Source organism: Tachypleus tridentatus, chromosome 10 (assembly GCF_004210375.1).
Source record: "Tachypleus tridentatus isolate NWPU-2018 chromosome 10, ASM421037v1, whole genome shotgun sequence".
Classification (NCBI taxonomy): domain Eukaryota; kingdom Metazoa; phylum Arthropoda; class Merostomata; order Xiphosura; family Limulidae; genus Tachypleus; species Tachypleus tridentatus.
The window spans coordinates 43,251,756-43,276,440 of record NC_134834.1 but is presented as its reverse complement, the minus strand read 5'-3'; the positions used below and the strand labels follow the sequence as shown (position 1 = coordinate 43,276,440).

Genomic DNA, 24,685 nt, shown 5'->3' with positions numbered 1-24,685 from the left:
AACAAAACTAACTAATATTTCATAAAGAAAACCGACCATTCAAAGTATTGTTTACGATACGCTAAAGAGGTCGCTAACATTTGCGTATAACAATACAAGTTTTTTTTAAAAAGAACAACGTTTTCGTTTACCACCTGCATCCTTATCTGAACCCTAGAGCAGGGTTAGTCCCTAGACGGATGGGACTATCACTACAAGATTTCTCCAGGTACTTGATTGTTCTTTTAGTTTCCGTTTTAGATATTCCATTAAATATATACAGATCTCTTTGTAAATAATAAGCATATCATGCAAATACTTAAATATATGTTTTAAACCTAATTCAACCCGAAGGATAGCGATACCTATCGATCAGTCGACACATGACAATTTATAAAAGTAAAGTATATACTTATTTATGGCCAAGTGCGTTAAGGCGTGCGACTCGTAATCTGAGGGTCGCGGGTTTGCATCCCCGTTGCGCCAAACATGCTCGCCCTTTCAGCCGTGGGGGCGTTATAATGTGACGGTCAATCCCACTATTCGTTGGTAAAAGAGTAGCCCAAGAGTTTACTAGCTGCCTTCCCTCTAGTCTTACACTGCTAAATTAGGGACGGCTAGCACAGATAGCCCTCGAGTAGCTTTGTGCGAAATTCAAAAAATTCATAAAACACATATACTTATTCATACAGATATAACATAAAAGTAAACAAACAAGAGTATTAGAATGATGTAGAGATTCTGCTACAAAAAAAGGAATGAAACAGTAAAACGACTTTGAATACGTAAATCAGCAAATTGCGTGACAACGCCATCCTATATAAACTCATGGAGGAATGGTCTTATGTGAACTACGTTTTGACACTATTTAGTGTCCCTAAGCGAAAAATAACATCAAAATATATTGCTTTTGAGAAAGGTAACTAAAGGCAAAATGTCAACACACTCAGAGCATAAATATGTGTTCAGATGAGGATTTTGAGTTTCCCTTTTATTTACTGATATTTAAAAACAAATGTATGTGAAGCAATTTGGATCATTTAGAAAGAAACTCCATATATCCAACATTATTACAGTCTTGTTTAAAAGACTGCCGCGTTTTGGAGCAAATGATAAAAAGCATGAACATAAATAAAAGTGACTGAAGCTCATCATGTTTCTGATGAAACTTATTCAAAAAGAATCTCCGTCTGGAAAAGCAACACAAATCACGTGTAATGATTTGCTTCCACGTTATATTCGTTCAACGGTTGCATGCTTGAAACTGCTGGAGAATGAAATTAATATTCATGCCATTACATAGGAAGATTTGATGATAAACAAGGATGGCTAATGGTAAATATGTTGACAATAGATGCATGTTTTTACATGGCAGTTTACAAATGACCCTTTTCTAATAAAAACTACGCTACATGACTACCGTCAAGATGAATGATTAAGATCATGACCTAACGTAGCCGCAGGGACTATAACGACGTAGGGTAGCTACAAAACAGTTTTAATACACTGTACTCAGTCTGTGCTTGTATAAAAGTCTATAACATATACATATGAAAAAGAGAACATATTGTGTTGTATTAATTCTAATCATGAATAAACAGATAATACGAAAATTACAGTTTCATTTGTGTGTAACAAATCTAAACATGTGTGGATTGAATCTCTTTTCAGCAAGAAATTGGTATATATACATATACATTCTTACTTTTATCAAATTGCCTAATTTCAAAGATTGGTATGGTTTCAGATTTAATCAGAAAATGCTTATCCGATTCGTTATCAAATTTGCTGATGACCTCGAACGACAAAAACATTTCGACATATTTGAGATATTGAAAAGAACGGGTATGTGTGTAGGGGGGTTAATTGAATGAAAGAGTGCGATAGTTTCAACATGTATTTGTATCTTCTTAAGCCTAAAGCTACAAAATGGGCTATTGTACTTTTCTTATTACGGATATTAAAGTCTTGATTTTATCGTTGTAAGCCTTCAGGCTAACTGCTGACATGTTGGATGGGGGAGCTTACATACACGTATACATGTACATATATATATCTGCTTAAATAGCTACAACATAGAAAAAGTTTCGAAACTTTAATTAGACAAAAAGTATCCTTTTATGGCATAAGTAAAATGAGAATATAAAATGGTTATTCAGTTCTATTATTATTCATAATTAAAATCAATATAATATTTTGTGGGTTCAAAAGACGAATCCATTTCTCACGAACACAAGCTATCTCAGTCAAATTGACTTATTAGTAGTCAGTTAATTTAACTGGTTTGTTTGTTTTTGAATTTCGCACAAAGCTACACGAGGACTATCTGCGCTAGCCGTCCCTAATTTATCAGTTTAAGACTAGAGGGAAAATAGCTAGTCATCACCACCCACTGCCAATTCTAAATTACTCTTTTACCAAAGAATAAGGGGATTGACCGTCACATTATGACGTCTCCACGGCTGAAAGAGCAAGCATGTTTGGTGTGATAGGAATTCGAATCCGCGACCCTCAGATTGTGTGTAGAGCACACTAACCACCCGGCTATGCCTGGCTTACTTTTACTGATACTGGGAGAGTTTCCAAGCGATCTGTGTGACCTTTACTTAAGCTCAAATAAAGTTTAAAGTTTCGGATATTTACTCTAACGTTCATACAAGATATGCGATGCAAAACTGAAAGTTGATAGGTGTGCCTACAATAACATTTTTTTTTTTTAGAGCGGGTTAGACCTTAGAAATTTTCAATTTACCAGATTAATTTATTTAACAAAAGTGTATCAGTCAACTTTTGATTTGGTTAATGATTTGATACTATACAAAAATATTTTTTATAAAATATCACATTTACTAATTACCTAAAATAATATGCACATTTAACTCATTAAATAAATTGTTGAGTTTAACCAATTAGTAGCTTATTTTTTAAGGCTCGGCAGCATATGGCCTAATAACCGGTTAAAATCCCGGATAGCGAATTAGAAAAAAAACATAGTTTATAGCCTCTTGCCGTTGTGGTCGCCGATGAATTATAATAATATTGGTTAAATTTCCTTATTCGTGTACAGGAGCCCAAACGTTGAAGGTCGGTTCTATTGACAAACTGCTTCTATCTAGTTTATCAGTTCAAAACCGGGGAGTGTTTGTGTAGAAAGTCCTAATATCTCTTAAACTCGGACAAGCTTTAAATATTTGGTTGAATTCTTAATCTAGTTAAATCACTTTTTTTGTTTTCATAATTAATGTTTTAAACTGCAAATGACAACCAGAGGCTTCGGAATCGTGTGGATGCTAGGGGCTATGTACTACCTCCATTTTTACGTATTTAACTTACATAACAATTGTAAATTATATTAGTATATTAATTATTTTGGGGAACATGACTACAGACCTCCTTAGATTAAGCTGTTTTTATCAGCTCCTTATACTTTTAGTCTATCTTCGTAAAATCTACATGTCTAACCATGTAACGTACTTTGATACTCCTTTCTACACCACTGACAACGGTACGAAGGCATTATTACATGAGAATTACTACACCTGATATAAGTGTTTAATGCACGGTCTGACAAGAAGCGAAAGTGGTCTAATATTTTAATTTGAAAGCTTATGAAAGCCTAGATAAACAATTAAAACCACTTAGCTTACCTTGTTGACATAAATGTACGTGTACACTAGTTGACGAACCCAATAAACATACAAGGTAAACAGGGCTTCTCTAGAAAGGTACATAGCTGTCCTGGTAAGTAACATAGTGAGGCTAAATTCAAAAACCGATGTGGGCAATTCCGATCACCGAGTCCCTCAGTGGTATGGCGGTATATCTGCGGACTCACACCACTAAAATCGGGTTTCGATACCCGTGGTGGGCAGAGCATAGAAAGCCAATTGTGTAGTTTTGTGCTTAATTGTAAACAAACAAACCGAACACCGAATCTGTTGGTGGTGGGTGGTGATGACTAGCTGCCTTTCCTCTAGTCTTACACAGCTTAATTGGGGACGGCTAGCGCAGATAGTCCTCGTGTAGCTTTGTACAAAATTTCGAAAACAATAACATCTTTTTAAAAACATAAAAGTAGCTTTTACTAACCAATCTACGTGTGCCAATTTATTCAATTACTAATATCTATAGTTATACGATGGTTTTGTAATTAGTTTTTAAGATCTTGTATGTTATGTTTATACGTTTTATTATATAACATGCTATTTTAATACATATTCAAAAATACACAAAAATTAATTTCCACATATTTTGTTTCTATTATCATTTACGTTGGTTTTATACGATTTGTATATTAATGAAACTTTCGAACTTCTTTGATGGATTACTCTTTATTATAATCTATAATCGTTATAATTATTATATATTAGTATTATATAATATTATCTCATTTTATTCCTCGAAACTTATATATATTTATATCATACTTCAATGTTATAATTCAAATCAAGTATAAAATGATAAAATAAACTTTGAAAAGGAACTGTAACTGTAGCGCAGTTAGTTTCCGAACATCTTTTATTCTAGAAACATATCGTCAGTTCACAATTTTCTCACTTTATTTTGATCTCTATGTTTTTCTTACCTGACATGTTAGCCATATGGGAATAAACAGTCGAAAGGGATGGAAGAACTTTCAGTATTTCATTATATCACTAGCCCATAACTTATAGAAATGTACCCAATTACATCACACCATGACAACCGACATTGAGAAAGAGTTATTGGCTGGAAATCGACAAAACTAAAACTTGTACTGAAATTACTTAGTCAGATTTGTGTTATTTTGTTCAAATGTGTCACGACTTTTTTCATACAGGGCTACAAGTGCAGAATTATTCTTATTAAAAATTCAGGAAATTCTCAAATAATAATTATTTTATTCGGAGTATGTTGAAATCAACCCAAAATCAAAATTTGCTATGTAAAAATTTTTTTGTGTATAACATTAACTAAGTATTAGGTTGAGGAATAATTCGTGAGCGTTTTTAAATAATTTCATTCAAGCATTACATGCAAGACTATACAATACTTCAATGCATGAACACATTACACCCAAAACATTTATTATGATCCTTTATTTCATGTAATACCTAGGTATATAGTATGCATTGTTGTAAACGAAATAGCAAGAAATTAAATGCGAAAAGCAGATGGTGTCGAAAACGCTCGATTTTGTCCACTTGACATTCCATTTAATGAACTGAAAATGAAAGCAAAAATTAAAGACATATGAAAATCAAACACACCATCTATTAGAGCAAAAAATTATCTACCAAATGACATGAAATATTTTGCGAAAGCGTTTCATTTATGAATATATTTTTTAACTTGAAAAAACGCTCACGAATTATTCCTCAACCCAATAAAATCTTTCAGTGAATAAGTGCCAACTGTGAAATGTTTGAGACCTAGAAGGAATGATTACAGGTTTATAGGTTTATTTTGTATCTTTCCTATATTTAAAAGAATAGTTTTATCCTCGAGGCAGACACGCAAACCTACACCGAGGCCCTGGGAGTGACATTAGTGGTGGTTGTGGTTGAGATTGATTGCAAACAATCTAAGGGTGTATTTCAAGTTGCTCCCCGCCCTCCATTGACACAACAGTGTGTCTGCAGGCTCCCACCACTAGAAATCTGGTTTCGATACCCGTGACGGGCAGAATACAGATAGCCCATTGTGTAGCTTTGTCTTAAATCTACATAATCCAGTTTCATTTAGATAGAAACGCGAACAAGGACGTACCAATGGCACTTTTATAGATTTCATCTACATACACACAGAGATAAAGTGCTTTATGTTAAAACGAACTCGGAGCCTCATGATGTCGGTCATACTGTATCTGATGATCATGTATTTTGACTATAACCATGCAGCATAATTTCAAATGTAGAATGCTCGCTCATACTCGAAGAACAGTCCTCTTTCTACAGACTTTCAATAATGCATCTAATGTACATAAAAGAACGTCTCTAATCGCTCGCTTCAACAATACTATCACAAAAAAAATAACCTATAGGCGCTAAGTCTGGTCCCTTGATCTTCGTTTACATCTGTTTCATTCTTCAAGTGCTTGAAGTATATGACGGTCGTATGGATATATTGCAGAAGCAGCTTATTCGTAATTAACAATTATATTACGTAATACTTATCTGGGGCACATAAGCGACTTTTCTCTAGTGCGACTTGTTTTAGGTTTCTTCTTTGGTTCTCCAATTATATCCACATTCCTTTGTTTTTCCCGTCTTGCAAATCAAATTCAAAATTCATGGCTTCAACACACCTTTATGATCTGAGTATATGAATTTTTTTTTTTTTGCTGTGGAGATAGCCCTCGTGTAGCTTTGCGCGAAATTAAAAAATAAAACAAAATTTTGCATCTGAAATGGAAAAAACGTCCCACAAGCGATGTATTTAGTAATATCACACTAGCAACGAAACGCCAAACAATGTAAACTATATCCGTTCGTTTAGAATTAAGTACAAAACTATACAATGGGCTATCTGTGCTCTGCCCATCACAGATATTGAAACCCGGTTTTTAGCGGTGTAAGTCCGCAGACATACTGTGCGCCACTGAGGGGCATGGAACTATATCAAATATAGTTCTGATATATGCCATTCTATTGTGACTTTATATTCTTTGTGATTGTCACTCAACTTCATGATGTGATTGGTTTTTTTTAACTTACTCAACCCAATTTAGATACAAATTAGTAGATCATGTTAAATAATTACCTGTGACAATTCTGTTAATGTCCGGCAGCGACAAAATGTTAAATGTACGACACATTACTTTTGTTTTACAACTGTAAATAAAATTTCAAACAGTTCTGAAAGACCAGCTGATGGATACAGAAATGCTGTTGTTTAAATGTTTGACGCTTATAGTGTATTAACAGTGAAATAATAACCATTTACTGTTATGTTATTAACAATATTTTTAATAAATCAGGAAGAAACAGATAAAAGACGCTCTGAATATGCACATTAGACGTTATCAGTCAATTATTATAAATATAGATGCCAATGAATAACAAATATTGTCTAAGACGCAGAGCAAGAGAAATCATTGGTTGACAACAATATGCTATGTGTATTCTATAGAGCCAACTATTGATAACATTGATTTACAAATTGCCATTCGTAAAGAAAAAATATCTTTTTTTTTTTGGTTCTGAGTGGACTCGGCACAACTTATTTATTTATAATTTTAAGTAGATATTTTAAAATTCTCGAAAAATCGTTTTTTGCACAGAAGAAGAAAGACCAATATTTTCAGAATACCGTAGATGGTTAAAAATCATTAGGCACATATCTCATATGAAAATATTCTATAGCGTTTTAAAACGAGACACTAGAAACAGAGTGTATAAACTAACTCACAGTTTTGATCAATGTTATGACATTCAACTATCTGATAATCAGGTATGTAATCTCAAACTCAAATTATTGGTCTCGTAACTTACGTCTTATATATGATGGTTTCTATCTGTATTAGTTTAGTTGTTACTTTGAAAGGAGTACCAAAACCCTATTCAGCGGACCAATAACGACTATAGAACTATATAAGAATGATTTGTTTAGAGGTTAATATCACTTCATCTCTCGTCCCGATAACTTTTATGAAGAAAATATAGTATAAGTAATAATAAACGTTGGTGGTACTCTATATTCTGAAGAGTGATATCATCAATTCCATACATTATAGGGACCGCATTTTTAATGTCATACACTATAAATACTGCATCTTAATCTCATATACACATATGAACGGTATGTTTATGTCATGCACTACAGAAACTGCATCTTAATGTCATACACTACATTTTAATACGACACACTATAGAAACTACATCATAATGTCATATATTATAGGGAGTTAATCTTACAATATTTTGTGATTGCGAGCTCATCAGACTTCAATTTTATTGAGAATGATCTGGAAAGAGCTTTCTTAAAGAAGTGATGTAAGATTTTTCGTAATCCCATTACCACGCTTTAAAACACTCGTCATCAGTGTAAGACTACTCTTCCCGTTTGTAGGAACTAACATGTATGAATTGAAATACCATGAACTAAAATGTAAAGTAGCATCTACCAAGACTTTACTTATCAAACTTGCCTGATAGTTAATAATTACCATTTCGAGTCACATAATATCATCATATATTTAATATATAAAAATTACCAAAGAGGATAGATTCACATTATTTTATAAGAGTGGTATTTAATTGTTTAATATAAAATATCAAACACACGAACTATTTTTGGTTGTTTAGAATGTAGTTCCAAACCCTGTTTAGATCTTTCACATGAACACGAAATGTAAAAAATCTATGAGGAAGAAAGACATAACCAAGGACGAAGATGTGTGTCTGCAAAATTACTTCAAGAAACAAACGTTCGATATATATTTCTTCGTTAGCTCTTGGCTCAGCATGGCAAGGTGGTTAATGCACTCGACTCGTAATCCGAGGGTCGCAGTTTCGAATCCCCCGTCACACCTATCAGCTTTGAGTTTTACATCGCATATCTGTAAGACCGTTAGAGTAAATATCTGAAACTCTGAACTTTATTTGAACTTAAGTGAAGGTCACACACATAGCATGGATTTGTTGTTGCTTTGAATTAAGCACAAAGCTACACAACGGGCTATCTGTGCTCTGCCCACCACGAGTATCGAAACCCGGTTTTTAACGTTGTAAGTTCGCAGACATACCGCTGAGCCACTGGGGGAGGCATAGCATGGAAACTCTCTTAGTACCAGTTAAAGTAAGCCCAGCATAGCTGGATGGTTAGTGCGCTCTACACATAATCTGAGGATCGCGGATTTGAATCCCTATCACACCAAATATGCTCGTTCTTTCAACCGTGGAGGCGTTATAATGTGACGGCAATCCCACTATTCTTTAGTAAAAGAGTAGCCCAAGAGTTGGCGGTGGGTGGTGATCACTAGCTGCCTTCCCTCTGGTCTTACTCTGATAAATTAGCGACAGCTAGCGCAGATAGCCCTTGTGTAGCTTTGCGAGAAATTCAGAACAAACCAAACCAATCGTTAGCTCTTCAAGTTATTTTTTTATAAATCCTTCAGCTTGATGAAGAACAATCTACTTAGAGCACTTGGGTGGGAGAAGATGTTTCTATATTCTAATATGAATCTTCATAATTACGTGCAGTCAATCGTGGCTCCTCATTCATGTTTTACAGGAAGGTTCTGTTATCTTTGAAAAAAAACAGAAAAAACTCTCATTCACGTGTACCAGTATAAAATGGTTTTTCGAGTTTTTAAATTTTTGTCCATACTTCAGAAACAGTCACAAAATATACTTATTTTTAACTAGAATTAAAACAAAAGTACTTATCATTTTTCTTTCCAATGATTGTATAGAACTGGGATATGAAGACTTTTAAATGTGCAGGTGTTACACAGCAAGCTCTATAGAATTCAGAATAAATTTTGTAGTCCTTCTACTTTTGTTACATTTTAAGAGATAGAGAATATTGGAGAAGAGCAAATCCGAAAAGAGTGCTTCACAACAAATTGTCTTTTCAAACAAATTACCGGTCAAAGAACTTTGACAGAACCACTGCAAGAGTGAGGGAACAATAAAATTTTATTTCATTCTTACATAATAAAAAAAGATATTGGAGTAACGTCCTAGTTACCTTCTTAAAGAAAAGTAACTATCTTTACTCATTGTAACGAAAAGGATTTAATTTGAATTAAAGACAAATAAATTATTTTGTTAATTCAAAGAGTTCTGATTTTGTGTTCTTCGAGTATTTTACATTGTAACACCGGCTTATATATAGATATATACACATAAAAAATTAGGTTTTCATAAACTTACTCAGTAATTTTCTCATCTTCTTTTTGTACATTGATATACCCTACACATCGGAATACATAACAAAAGTGATACATGTTTTTAGTTATCTTGTTCAGGTTTGTCTTTTTTGTAATTTCTGTAACTTGCTTCTACAATGAACAGAAAGGATACTGGGTTTTAGTAATTTCTTCAACTTCTGTATCTACAATAGGTTCTGCAGCAGTTACGTGTATACAATAACACTTTGAGAAGTCCACCCTTCCAAAGTGCTCAGGTTATAGGTTTTTTTGTCATTTTGTATCAAGCCTTTTTAGGCCTACGTGTTTTTTGATATCATGTATACAGTAACATCTATAGCATGCCACAAGAAACAACATGAGTGATACAGTGTTTCACTGATTGCCTCAGATTCTATTTCTACAGTAACATCTGTAGCATGTTAGTAAATACAATAATAGTTATAGTGTTTCAGTTATTTCCTCAACTCCTGCAGCATGTTAGTATGTACAATGATTTTCTCATAGCCAGCGAGATTTAGGTGTTTAAGGGTGGGATCATTTTAAAATATTTATGTGTTAGTAGATGGAAAATAAACTGTAAATGTTGTTTATGAAGAAGCTTTGATATAATTTCAAAATTTCTAAATAAAGTTGATGTTCAAGTTATTATTTTCAAAAATATAATTGCCATTGAACTTTCGTTATTTTAATTAAGATTAAACATTTACATCAACTGACGGATATTTCAGCTTGTATAGAATAAGGATGATAGTGTTCGCCGTGACTTCCTGATCCTCTGTTTCTATAATAACGTCTGTAGTATGTCACCATAAACAATAAGAGTGTTACAGTTCTAGTAACTTCCTTTGTCTATATCTCTGTCGTTTATCACTATGAGAAAGATATAAAGTATTTCAGTAATTTTATGTTTATTTTTGGTATTCACACTACTTCAAGTGAATGTCCTTTTGTATCTAATCAGATATATTTTTGTAATAATTTCACAAAACAAACCCTGCAAGATACGATAGATCATATGACTTTCTTTTTTATTTAAACAGATAGCGGCTGAATATATGTGTAAATATATAGATAGCTATTCTTTTATATACGTTTAAATTGAAAGGAAATACCATAGCTTTCCGTATTTAATAGCAAGTACTTTTTGAAACGTTTTTCATGAACACTTTAATAAAATGTGAAATCCTGGTACAGACTTTTCCAAAAACAATTGTTACTTTGTAATTCACATATTAGTCCAATAAATCTTCAAAATTAATAATCGATCTTAATCTATCTGATTTACAAAAATCTAGCTCTTTGTGATGAAATTTCTAAATTATATAAAAAATACAATTATTCATAAATTTAACAGAAACGCCGCCGTTTGTGCTTTAATTACTAATCGTAATATTCATACCTCATTGTAATAAAGTTATTAAAAGTAAAAATTTTCTTTAAAATAATTTTTCTAAGAAGCGTTGCACGATAATAGTGTTTGGATTTCGCTGATATAATGCTTTCTGTATTAGACGTGGTAGACTGTATTGAAAAGTAACAGCTTTTTAAAAACTCTATTTTTAGTGCTACGTTTATAAACTACACCAATACAGATATAATCAAACCCTCACATACAGTTCTTATTAACATCATATTCTTTTGAGGAAAATACTTTTATTTAAAATAGTGTTCTGTAATAAAAAAAAAGGTTGTTGTTTTTCTACATGAATCTTGAATACCCAAAGTGTGAAGTATTTATGAATTTTTGTTTGTGGTTCCATTTAAAAGATGGCGCTATATTGTATATTTTATTTCGGTCACAAACATAGAAACATACACATATGTATTTATTCATGCCATTTAGATTATAGTAAGATTGGTGGAACACACAGAAACATCTAATAAGTAATTATCTTTAAATAAGGGATTATGTGAATTGTAAATTCATTTATTGCAAACAGCTTTTGAATTTTGGAACTTAGTAAAAGTAGTTAAGCACCGCTAAAATCTTGATTACCATTTATTACCCAGTTTCTCTTATTAGTACATTTAAAACATGCTTCCATCCTCTAGTAACTGAAGATGGTTTTTAATAGGTTTGATATTGTTTTTTTTTTCTTTCACTCCGGGCTTCAGATTTTTGTATTCGGAAAAACAGGTGGAACAGATATTAAGTAAAGAATAACAGTAATTATAATTACATTTGGTTTTTAACCAGTGCAAAAATAACAGAAGTGAAATATATAAACATTTTGATGTAGATGACGATACTGCATGTATGTTTAAAAAATATTTACTGTACTTAGCCTTCGTATAGCCATAAGATAATCATAGCGATAGTAGTTTGGTTCTTTTTCATATGACAAAACACTGTATTTTAGTTTTTGGTACAGAAAGTACAATAACACTACAAATAAAGCTTGGGAGAAAGGAATGGTTAACAGCATTTTTGGAAGACATTGCTCACTTTACACATACTAACGTGTAAGGCTTTCTCTGTTATATGTTCAGTTATCGTATGTGACTTAACAAAACGTCAAAAGAAATATAGCGTACAATATACTGACGATCGAACATATAATAAGCCATGTCATCCGGGGAGAACCGAGCATTTCTTAGATTAGTGACACGAAGAATTTATGAACTTGCGTTTTCTCTTGAAGAAATAACATCAATATGTTCTAACACTGAACGTGAGCTTGTAATACTTAAAGTATTCGATTAAGGGTTAGATCAGGATGTACTTAAAGAGCCATGGACAAGTTCTTCCTTATTGAAAACGAAACTATATTAGAACCTGAAAATTAATATAATACCCTAACCTATGTAACGAATTTTTTAAGATCATGGTTTGTGATTAACTGGTGCATGACAATAGGCTCCGATTCTTTCTAAACTGTCACGTTACCTAATTATCTTATTTTTCGAAGACGAAATGTGGTTTGTTATTGAAGTGATAGTAATAAAACACATAACAGACATTTTTTATAAATCATGATTCCATCACAAAGTACTAACTTCTCGCTAATATTTATCTGTGTTTTACATTCGAATCCAAAATGTATTTCCAAACTAAAAAAAAAAAAAACTGGACATTAAAGATAAGAACTAATAGTTTAGGTTTAACCCCAGTCCTAAAATCTGTAGGAAAGAAGCGAAAATTCTGTTTTAGAAAACTACACATCAGAGTTAAGATGTGCATGCCGATAACACTTCCTTTCTTAACCGGAAATGTAATGTATTCACAACTTCCTCTTTGAAGGAGACGAGAGAAATATGCAGTGAACAGAATACTATCTTTTCCTAATCTTTGTCTTTCTGTATATATATATATACACACACATACACACATATATATACACACACAAACACACATATATATATACACACACAAACACACATATATATATACACACAAACACACATATATATATATACATATAGTTATTTTCAAAATATATAACAAAATAGTTTAACATTTTAATATGCAAATATATACATATCAATTGTATCTATGATAATTGTGTACAACATAACGCTAAACAATAGGTTTGTCAGTGGAATTTATTAAATTGTACATATGTTCTATAGATAATTCCAAAATAAAACTTTTGTTGACAAACGAATCAAATATTCTACAATTGCTTTAAATACCTGCTTTAGACGCAATAAATTGTTGATATGTCATCGTTTTTCAGTAGTTTGTACCAAAGTGATCACAAATATAATTAGGCCTATTTTAACGTTGTTGTTTTTTTAGATTTTATCTATTTGTTAATATGTATAAACCTAACGATTCAAAAGTGAATCAACAAACGCTGACTTAAAACCCTTTTTAACCTTCTATCAGAAAGGCCTAATATAGCCTGGTGGTCAAGGTCGCTCGAACCGCAATTTGATGGCCGCGGTTTCGAATTCTCGTCACCAAATATGCCTACCCTTTCACCCGTGGGACATTATAAAGTGACGGTTAATTCAACTATTCGTTGACACAAGAGTGGCACAAAAGCTGGCAATGGGTGATGTTGACAACCTGTCTTTCCGCTAGCCTTACACTGATAAATTACGGATGGCTAGATCAGATAGCCCTTGTATAGTTTTGTACGAACTAGAAAACAAATCAAACTATAAATAGGTAGCTTATAATGAGACACGAGTTGTCAGTATGTACCTGGACAAAAACTCTACTTTCTACTATTAAATACTATAAGATTTCGAAACAGTTGCCATATACTTTTATAGTATGAAACGAACTCGATGTTATTAATTTGTTTACTATAAGCCCATTATTAATTATTATAAAATTAAATTAATTCAAAAGTATACAAATAATCAATTAAGTAAACGAGTCAAGTGAATTTAATTTGGTTCTTATAATAAAACTCAATTTTTAAACTTACATTGTTATGAAACACCTTGCTGGCATTAAATAGATCTTGACATATCGTAATGTGATTTGGCGATTAAAAACGATACGTGTTAATAGCTTTAAGGGACAATATAGAATAAAGTTAAACTTTCGCGGCAAAAGCTGAAATATTTGACTATACTTCCAAACGTTGAAACAGGTTTTGCTACTATCTTAAAAATCAATAATATAATCTTGAAAGTTTAAGAATATATCTGCAATTACAACAACGTTAATATACTTTAAAAGCGAGGCGGTCATTGAAGTCTGACAAACGTATAATATGAGTAGCAATTTCACAATAGTCTTTAATATTATTAGAAAAAGCTTGACACAAAAACATTTTCACGGAAGTTAAAAAAAAACACATTATAGGAAATCAGTTACACGTTTTAATTCTACTACTTCATATGTAAGTGTTAAAATGCTGATTAAACTATCATGGCTATAAAATAATTTTAATGATTTGATGTAATTTAAAAATGTTAAAACGTTTCAATGTAATCAATATTTCTTTGGTTTCTCTCTGGTTTAACAGTTAAACAATTCTACTTGAACTTAAATGGACCTTTTCGTTACCTAGGTTCAACTTTAAGGGAAGTTCCTGTTGGCTATCAGGGCTTAGGTAATATGGCTGAATAAGGTGGCTAACAAGTGTACGATACCAGTGATTGAATTAGGTGGCTAGCGAGTATGAAGTGCTAACGACTGAACCAGATGGCCAACAAGTATGAGCTGTTAATGACTGAATCAGTCGGCTTGGAACGGAAATTATTTGACAAAAAGTAGCAACAATAAGAACAAAAGCAACTCACTCAGCCAGATTTGAGAAGTTCAATGTATTTGATGAAAGGTATCGAACACATGTCTTTTTATATATAAAGTAGTAGTATTAGACACAAAGTATGAGACTGAGAAGAGTTACCAGAAAACAACTGAAACAACTTGAAAATGACTGAACACAGATTAAAGAACCGCTGCTTATTATTGATAATTCTTTATATGGACAAATATTTAGCCTCAGATTAATTTCACAAGTAGAAGATATCGATAGTTAAGTGTTTACACGGCCTAATGTAATGAAACCAACTAGAATAATGCCATATGATGAGACTTAGCTTCGAACATTCAGAAAACGTCATTGGAAGCAAGGTATCATTTCATTTACATGTTTCAGTGATACCAATATAACAAATATTTTGCCTTAGACTACATTTGTAGTTAGTGATTTTGTAGTAAGGTTACACATTTATTTTATGTACCTGAGTAAAGCTGGTTACAGCGTAATATAAGAAAACACTTTCAAGCATACTTAAACATTATTACTATGGGCTTTCCTATACACAACAACATAATTCCAATTAATAATTGACATCAAATACAGTTATCAAATGTTGAGTTTACAAGGAAATATGTTACAGTTATTTTATTACATTAAATCATAAAATACGTGTCGTTTCAGGTATTTTTTATTTTTTTTCGGAAATTTTATAACTTAAATGCTACACTTCAAAACATTTATAATGATTTTGATATTACAATTTTGCATATCGACTAAAACTACCAACCCAGAGGCCACAAAAATAAGGTTAAAGGATAAGCGTTTCTGACTTTAAACCATAGCACAGAAAGAGAGACCAGCTAAAGAGAAGCACCCACCGCTTGAGTATCTACTTTTGACAACAGTGGAACTGATTCTTATTTTTGTAACGTACTGAAAGCTGAAAATGTGGAGCGTGCTAATTTCTTGGAAGTTCTAAGTTATAGCCCTATAAACTAACTATTAAGTAACTTTTGACCCACCTAATGAAGTAGAGTAATTATTGCTAGCGTAGTATGTTCAGCTTCACTGACTTGTCTTATGAGCATGTTCAACTTTACTGACTTACCTTATGAGTATGTTCAGCTTCACTGACTTACCTTATGAGTATGTTTAGCTTCACTGACTTACCTTATGAGTATGTTCAGCTTCACTGACTTACATTATGAGTAAAACAGTAACTGTATGTAGCTAGAGGAAAGGTAAACAATATTATACAAAATTTGACGTGAATCTTTCTCTCTGACTGAACTTTAGGGAAAGTGAAAATAAAACTTTATCAGCATAAAGAACGATTAAAACTGGCACGTGCACAACACATAGGACAGCTTCACTCTCTCAGAATGTGGGGAGGGTTCTGAACGCTAAGGAAAAATCTTTCTAAGGGTGACAGAGATATTAACTTTATACAGATCAAAAATAGTTTCAGATTGTATGCACCATTTACAACATGTCTACTTGTTTCATCTGCAAAACATGGGAGGCTATGCAATTTTCAAATATGACTAAAACCTGCCTCACAGTTGGAGTCACTACAGCAATCACGTATCATGCAGCCCTATCGCGACCTCTTCGGTAAGGAGATTTACGTGGCACTAAAGGGAATGACCTGGGACAATAAGTAACTAGAACACCAGCACGTTATTCACATTCCATAACCGGTTTTCTATAACAAAGCCTGACGAAATCGTGTGCCTACCTATACTAGAAGAGAAAATAAACAAATACTGTGTTTATTACACCATTCTGATAGACTTAAAATGGTTTTCACTACATATGCTAATTAAAATCTAAGAACGTTTACATTTTTTTACTACACCCTACATACTGATATCAGTTTTGAGAAGAGATTCCGACGATTGGTTTGTTTTGAGTCTCGTACCAAGTGAGATTAGGGTTATTTACGCTAGCCGTCCCTAATTTAGCAGTATAAGACTAGAGAGAAGACAGATAGTTATCACTACCCACAAAATAGTGGGATTTATCATAATTTTATAATGCCCCCACAATTGAAAGAGCGAGCATGTTTGGTGTGGCGGGAATTCGAACCCGCGCTACTCTGGTTACAAGTCGAGTGTCTTAACCACCTGGTTATGCCGGGCCAGTTTCCGAAAAAAAAACACTACTTCTTAGGTTACATGCAGAGAATATCTCAGACCTCTCTCCCCCAAAAAAACAACTCAGGTATCCAACACAAAAAACCCATTACCGTCAGAAAGTGAAATCCAAAGCCAAAGTATCTACCTTCAATGTTATTTACAAATAGGATTTAAAAGACAGCGTAGTGAAATGCTACAGAGTACAAGAGATTTGCCGGTAAAACTAGAATTATACCTGTTCCAATTTTAAGAAATATTTTATAAAAATACCACCTGTGCCAGGCATTAAAAAAAAGCCAAAGCTTAGTAATAATTCTTAAAACCTATAATAAAAATATCCAAAGGCTGTTTCAATAATAAGTACAAGGAACGATTTAGACCAAATGTCGTTTCTTATAAGACTTTCATGTGTAGAAGAGTTCAGAGCAAAAACATTAAAGTTAAAATCGTTTGTAGAAGAAGCTTGGAGAATTAACATAGCTCTTTAAAGATAGATAAGAAAATTAAAAATATAATCCAATAAGAATTATAGAGGACAAAGGCAATTTTAGAAAGATTTTGATTATGAAATTATATTCTGAATGCACATGTTGTTATTCTAAAATATGTTTTGCTAAGTTTTTGTGAAGGTGCAACACATTTGTACAGGTGTCTGAGAAAGTTGTTTGCTGTTCTAATGAATCGTTCATGATATCCATAGAACCTTCTGGCATGTGACGAGCATATTTGTACACGAAGTACAGAAAAATTGTTTGAACAAAACGTTGATTTGTTTCGAAAAAAGATTGTATCACAAACACAGACTTTTAAACGACAAAGTATGTTTGACGAACTCGAAACAGCTAATGCAGACTAGAATAACAACTTCTACATTTCATAAAGACGAAAGCAAGAAGGCTTTTGAAACATCGTCCTCTATACTTGTGTTTTTAAAACAGGCAGTTGCCGTCCATTCAACCACGTTTCAACTCGTACATGTTTTATACGGTACGTTCTCTGCTACTACTCAAGAATTTACTCAATAACTACTACATGTATATAGACAATAACACCAATATAGAACATTATGCAAAATTTTAGCCTAGAATTTACACAAACTGTACTTATAATTTACTAAAGATTCTTAGGAAGTAATAACATAAATTTTATTTATGTAGTAGACACAATACATAAGTAACAAAATAACCACTTCAATCGGAAAGTGCTTCGTTAATAAAGGGTTGTATGGATCCAAATAAGCAAACATTAGAGGATGTCACGAAAATATAGGACTAATGTAAAATGACGTTAATTACTTTTTCATATTCCACAGTTAATAATTAAAATAATGAATGTACAGTATATGAACATCAGGGATTTTATTAACACTAGAAGCTTAATTCATGCACCATCGTGGTCACTGCCTTTTAAAACTGGGGCCTAGCTGTATGTTTTTACTTTGTTTCTCTGATTAATATATGTTTTATAAACGTAACAGTAATGGTTACAGCCTACAAACAAATACTATAGGGTAACGTATGTATACATATATAGTATAGTAATGATTTAGAAATTGAGTTTGCTTAAAGCAAAACTGATTCTTCCTGGTAATAATAATAATAACCAGTTAAGGGAAAACATTTATTTGAGCAACTAAAACTAAAATAACACGAAGAAAAAACATTCGGAGAAAAACAACTTCTTTTTTTTGTATCAGGAATCATGTGAAGTTGTCGTTTGTTTGTTTCTCTGAGTCTGCCTACTATATATCTAAATGCTGTACAGAGAAGAAACAAATAAAGCAAGTAATAACTGGTGAAATAGAATTCTAAGATATATACAGTTGTACTACCTTTAAAAACAACTGAAAAATATAAATATTTAATTGAAGAACCGTGAAAAAAGTCACTGACTGGGGATAGATTGCAATTATAAATTTTCAGAAACAACCAACTGCACATTACTGATCGATTACTAATACACAGAAGCAGTCTGCTGCTAATGTCTGAATACTGATTATTGTCAATAAGTATGTAGAAACAACAGCGTTAGTGACTAGATAAGAAAATACATAAAAACAACCAATTCGTAATACCTGGATATTGATTCTTAGAAGTAAATACATAAAATTAATCGTCTGTTATTTACTAGATACTGATTTGTACAAAACGACACATAGAAACATCAAACCACAGGTTACTGATTGGAGACTGTTTTTTACTTGAACATATACAGAAATAACCAAATGTTACCGTCTAGACATTGATTCTTAAAAGAATATACACCGAAACAATCAACTTTTTCTGATTGTATATTGATCATTACTAAAAATGTGCAAAAATGACCATCTATTATTGACTAGATACTAATTCTTACAAATAAATACACATAATTAACCAACTCGTATTGATTCCTCAGTGATTCTTAAGAATAAATACACAGAATTAACCAACTCGTATTGATTTCTGAGTGATTCTTAAGAATAAATACACAGAATTAACCAACTCGTATTGATTCCTTAGTGATTCTTAAGAATAAATACATACAATTAACCAACTCGTATTAATTCCTTAGCGATTCTTAAGAATAAATACACAGAATTAACCAACTCGTATTGATTCCTTAGCGATTCTTAAGAATAAATACACAGAATTAGCAACTCGTATTGATTCCTTAGTGATTCTTAAGAATAAATACACAGAATTAACTAGTTGTTACTGACGGGACACTAATCTTTACAATAAATTAAACAGAAACAACCAACCACGTGTTACTGAATGGACTCTGATTCTTATAAGAAGTTATGTATGAGCATTATATTATTACTGACTTAAAGCAGATTTTAATTATGTTTTCAAAAACAATCAAAAGCACATTACAGATTCTTACTATAAAATACACAGAAACAGTAATATTATTAACTGGTTACTTAATCTTACCAGAATACCTAAATAAACAACCAACTATTACTAAACTGATGCAAATTATTTACACAAAAGAAATATATATATATATTAGTGAAAATAATTACATTTTAATGAAGTTAGATAGTAAACTAATAAGGAAAGACTGCGTTAAAATAAGCAAATCCAAACCTCTGACGAATTAAATAATGTTATTTTAACTCAAAAACAAATCTAAACTAAAACAAATTAAACAAAAAACGCTGCATCAGCTTGTACCCTGTCAGCTGATGCTGTGTCTCCTCTTCGACTTGTTTTTGTTTCTGAGTTAAAATAACATTATATATATGTAGAGATCACCAACTGTCATTCTCCGGATACTGATCTTTAAAAGAAATTACATAAAAGCAACCAAACACGTGTTACGGATTGGAAAAAGGTTTATATTAAGACATATATAGATATAACCAACTGTTAATGACCGGAGATTATTTTCCACAATATTACAAGAGACAAAAATGTGTCTTTTACTTACTGAAGAGTGATTCTCACGAGAAACAATGCGAAATCAAACAGAAGTTGGTGATTACAGAATGATTCTCACCAGGAAATCTCAGTGGTGATATCCAATGGAAAACTAGTTTTGCTTAACATATCAAAATAAAACAAATTAAGTTGCAAGAATTAGTTGTTCTTAATGAAGCAGTTCTAAAAGGAAAAATGTTGAAAAAGAAAGGATTATGAAAATCATTATATCCTGAAAGTATGATTCAGTGTTCACATACCGATTTGAACAGTAAAATAAAATCTAAAATATCCGGGTAAAACATTGCTACTGTTAAATAACTGAACTCTGCATGGTTAAAAGACTATACACCCACTTAAATCAATGGCTGCAGACAATTATTGGGTAATCTTAGATCGGAATAGTGATTTGATCACCAAAACAACATGTTACATTTTCTTCGGAATAGTGATTTGATCACCAAAACAACATGTTACATTTTCTTCGGAATAGTGATTTGATTACCAAAACAACATGTTACATTTTCTTCGGAATAGTGATTTGATCACCAAAACAACATGTTACATTTTCTTCGGAATAGTGATTTGATCACCAAAACAACATGTTACATTTTCTTCGGAATAGTGATTTGATCACCAAAACAACATGTTACATTTTCTTCGGAATAGTGATTTGATCACCAAAACAACATGTTACATTTTCTTCGGAATAGTGATTTGATCACCAAAACAACATGTTACATTTTCTTCGGATTAGTGATTTGATCACCAAAACAACATGTTACATTTTCTTCGGAATAGTGATTTGATTACCAAAACAACATGTTACATTTTCTTCGGAATAGTGATTTGATTACCAAAACAACATGTTACATTTTCTTCGGAATAGTGATTTGATCACCAAAACAACATGTTACATTTTCTTCGGATTAGTGATTTGATTACCAAAACAACATGTTACATTTTCTTTCTACCACAAATTTCTGTCCCTTTAACAAAGATGCAGTTTACACATTCCAGATTGCACTCAATATATTTTGCGGCAACGCTACACGAGCCATGAATCCACAGGTTTAGTCTGAACACGCTATCCATTAAACTACACCTGGCTTATTTTTAAGGAAGTTAATCTACTTATTTGCATAAAACATAGTTTGTGTCTAAAGGAGACAGATATGTTTCTCCTAAAGAAAACACTTAATAAACAATTATTCATGTGAAGATGTACTCACTGCTTAACATTATCAAAAACCAAACATTTAATTAAAAACTTCAAAGTGCTTTACTTAAAATTATATAATTCTGACAGTTAATTAAAGACAGGATAGTTTTTTTAATTTCAGAGTGAAAACCATCTTTATAAGACAATGTTTTTTGCAGTTAATTAGTTTGTTTATTTTTTTAAATTTCGTGCAAAGCTACATGAGGGATATCTACGCTAGCCGTCCCTAATTTAGCAGTGTAAGACTAGAGGGAAGGCAGCTATTCATCACCACCCACCGCCAACTCTTGGGCTACTCTTTTACCAACGAATAGTGGGATTAATGGTCACATTATATCGCCCCAAGGCTGAATGGGCGAATATGTTTGGTATAAGGGGGATTCGAACCCGCGACCCTCAGATTACGAGTCGAGTGCCACCTGGCCATTCCGGGTTTTGCAATTAGTGAACTCGTGGTTCAGGATTAAGCTCAATATTGAGTTGTCTTATATATTTAATTTTTTTATTTCAATTTTTCACAATTTTCATAAAGCATTAATTAGTCAACGTAACAAAATATTAACATTAAAACGGAACAATTCCAAACAAAAAGAAAAAAATGTATTTTCAGACGTAGTTACAAGCTGGTCTTATTCAACTTGCATATTATATATATACTTGTTATAAAAGCTTAATAAAAGTGTTGAGTAGTCATTTTAGTAAGACTAAAGCTTTAATGCTTTGATGAAAAACGCTTAACTTGGTAAAACAATGACACTGTTTTCTGTCTAATAAAAGTTAAGATGGAAGATTGTTCAGTCGTAATCGCTTAAGCTATATATTAATGCAACACATGTTATGCATACGTTTATTATAGTTCCTTGACAAAACCTGCTGGAAGAATGAGACATATTTTGCAAAACAGCGTATCGAAAACATGAAACTATAAATACATCCGTGAACAGTAACGTAAAGCTATGAATATTATAGAACGATCTATTTCAGAAATGATACCCCAAAAAGGAAAATGGACGTAGGTAATAAACTGATTTATAATAACAATAATATTATAAAAGTTGATATCAAATAAACAAAAGTCAATATCAGCGAAGTATATAGGGAATTTGATTATATAAATATGTTATAAGATGTCGTCAACTCTACAATGACACTTTATATCATCAACTATAGAGATCAAGTTAGTACTTTAATCTATATTATGACGCTTTGTTTCATCATTTATAAAATGACACCTTATATTGTTAACTATACAATGACACTGTATCGTCAGTTATGCAATGACACTTTATATTCTATAAAGTTTTAAAGTGACACATAACGCCATCAACAACCTTACAATGGCACTTGAAAATTTACTTAATAATACCAAATTCATATTATTAATAATACCACAATGAAATATAGCACTAATGTAAAAGATTTTAACACTAAAAGACAAAAGTGATATAATAACGGTAATTATTGTTGTCTCAATTAATGAAGAGGAAAATGGTATATAAGGTTTGTTTCCATATTGATTACAATCAATTATTTGAATTCCATTTTTAACCAAATACTAAGTGTTTTCAAAGAAATGTTGTCTTTGAAGCGCCAAAATTATTTTTATCCTTCGAAAAAACTCTCCCGTCTTAAAAGAAAGTAATGGAAGAGTCATGTTTTTCAGTTTAAGCTGTGGATTAAGTCACTTTTCAAATCTGCACTCTATTTCACAAACATTCAAATATGGTACAATAAATAGCAAACAAAACTAAATTACAAGAAATGACTAATCTGTTTATAAACTGTCACTCTTTCTTTGTTTAACAGTAAGATTGTATTAGTATGATTTCGAAATCATTGAAACGTCAAGTTTTATAAAGTTGACTGGATTCTTGATAAATTTTTACTGTATAATACAAATGCGTCGCACGAAAGTTTTAACTCTTACAAATACAAGTTAAATATTACTTATTTTAGGTTCTTAGAATGTCTAAACTTTTTACATGTGAATATTGTGTAATTTATAACAAAAATTGCTATATTTAGGTAAATAATATACATCATATCAACAAAGGAAATTTTCTTACACATTCCTTTTCCAAGAACCCAAATCTCCGGCTTAGAATGAAGTTCTATCAACACCGTGGGCATGCAGACCAGTAAAACCAGTAAGTCAGCTACACTTAGGTTGATCAGGAAGAGATTGGTGGAGTTTCTCAGCTCCTTTGTACAACATACAACAATGGGTACCAAAATGTTGCCAATTATTCCCAATACTAAGATCACTACACAGAAAAAAGTAGCTGTGATCCTAATGGAGGTTGGAAAAGCCAGATCCTCAGGATCTATGTTGAGATCAGGTTTAATCACTGAATCATTGTCTGCCAGGAGGTAGTCTGTGTAATTGAACACAGACTCTCCAGGGCTCATTTTCTCACTCTATATTTCACCCAGGGCTTATAGTACAGTGTACTTTAAACAGTCTTGAGGAATATGTAAACATTCTTTTTTTTATTTTTTCTGACAGATTTTCACCTATAAACACACATTAGAATGTAACTGAAGATTAGAGCTAAATTGTTAGAAGTTCACGAAATAAAAAAGATAAAACTCATAATTTTTGTTGGGAACTGAAACATATAGATCAAACACAGAATTGGGACCGTACTTAATATGACGTCTTGCCTGTCCTCAAATTTTCTTTCTATAATTTTCTCACATATTTTGATTAGAACCCACTATTGTACAAAAAGAAGAAATTACTTGCAGAAATTTAAGATCCTAAAACTGCTTTCCCTTACACTGAGAGAAAGACTATTTGTGCCAACTTTTCTCCATAATTCTGCTTTGATGACTTGGTGAGGATCAGCTGGACAATTCTTTGCTGTTCACCTGAAAAATAAGTTGGTATATTTGTATTTAAAACATTGTGGTGG

The 24,685-nt window shown here is 32.1% G+C and overlaps 1 protein-coding gene across 1 annotated transcript in view; it reads right to left on the bottom strand.

Moving 5' to 3' along the window:
• Window positions 1–24,179, bottom strand: part of LOC143228344 (growth hormone secretagogue receptor type 1-like) — a 36,903-nt gene extending 12,724 nt beyond the window's left edge. Inside the window, exon 1 of the mRNA XM_076459613.1 lies at window positions 23,837–24,179. Coding sequence (XP_076315728.1) covers window positions 23,837–24,179 — 343 coding nt within the window. The remainder of the gene's footprint in view (window positions 1–23,836) is intronic.
• Between the last annotated feature and the right edge of the window lie 506 nt (window positions 24,180–24,685).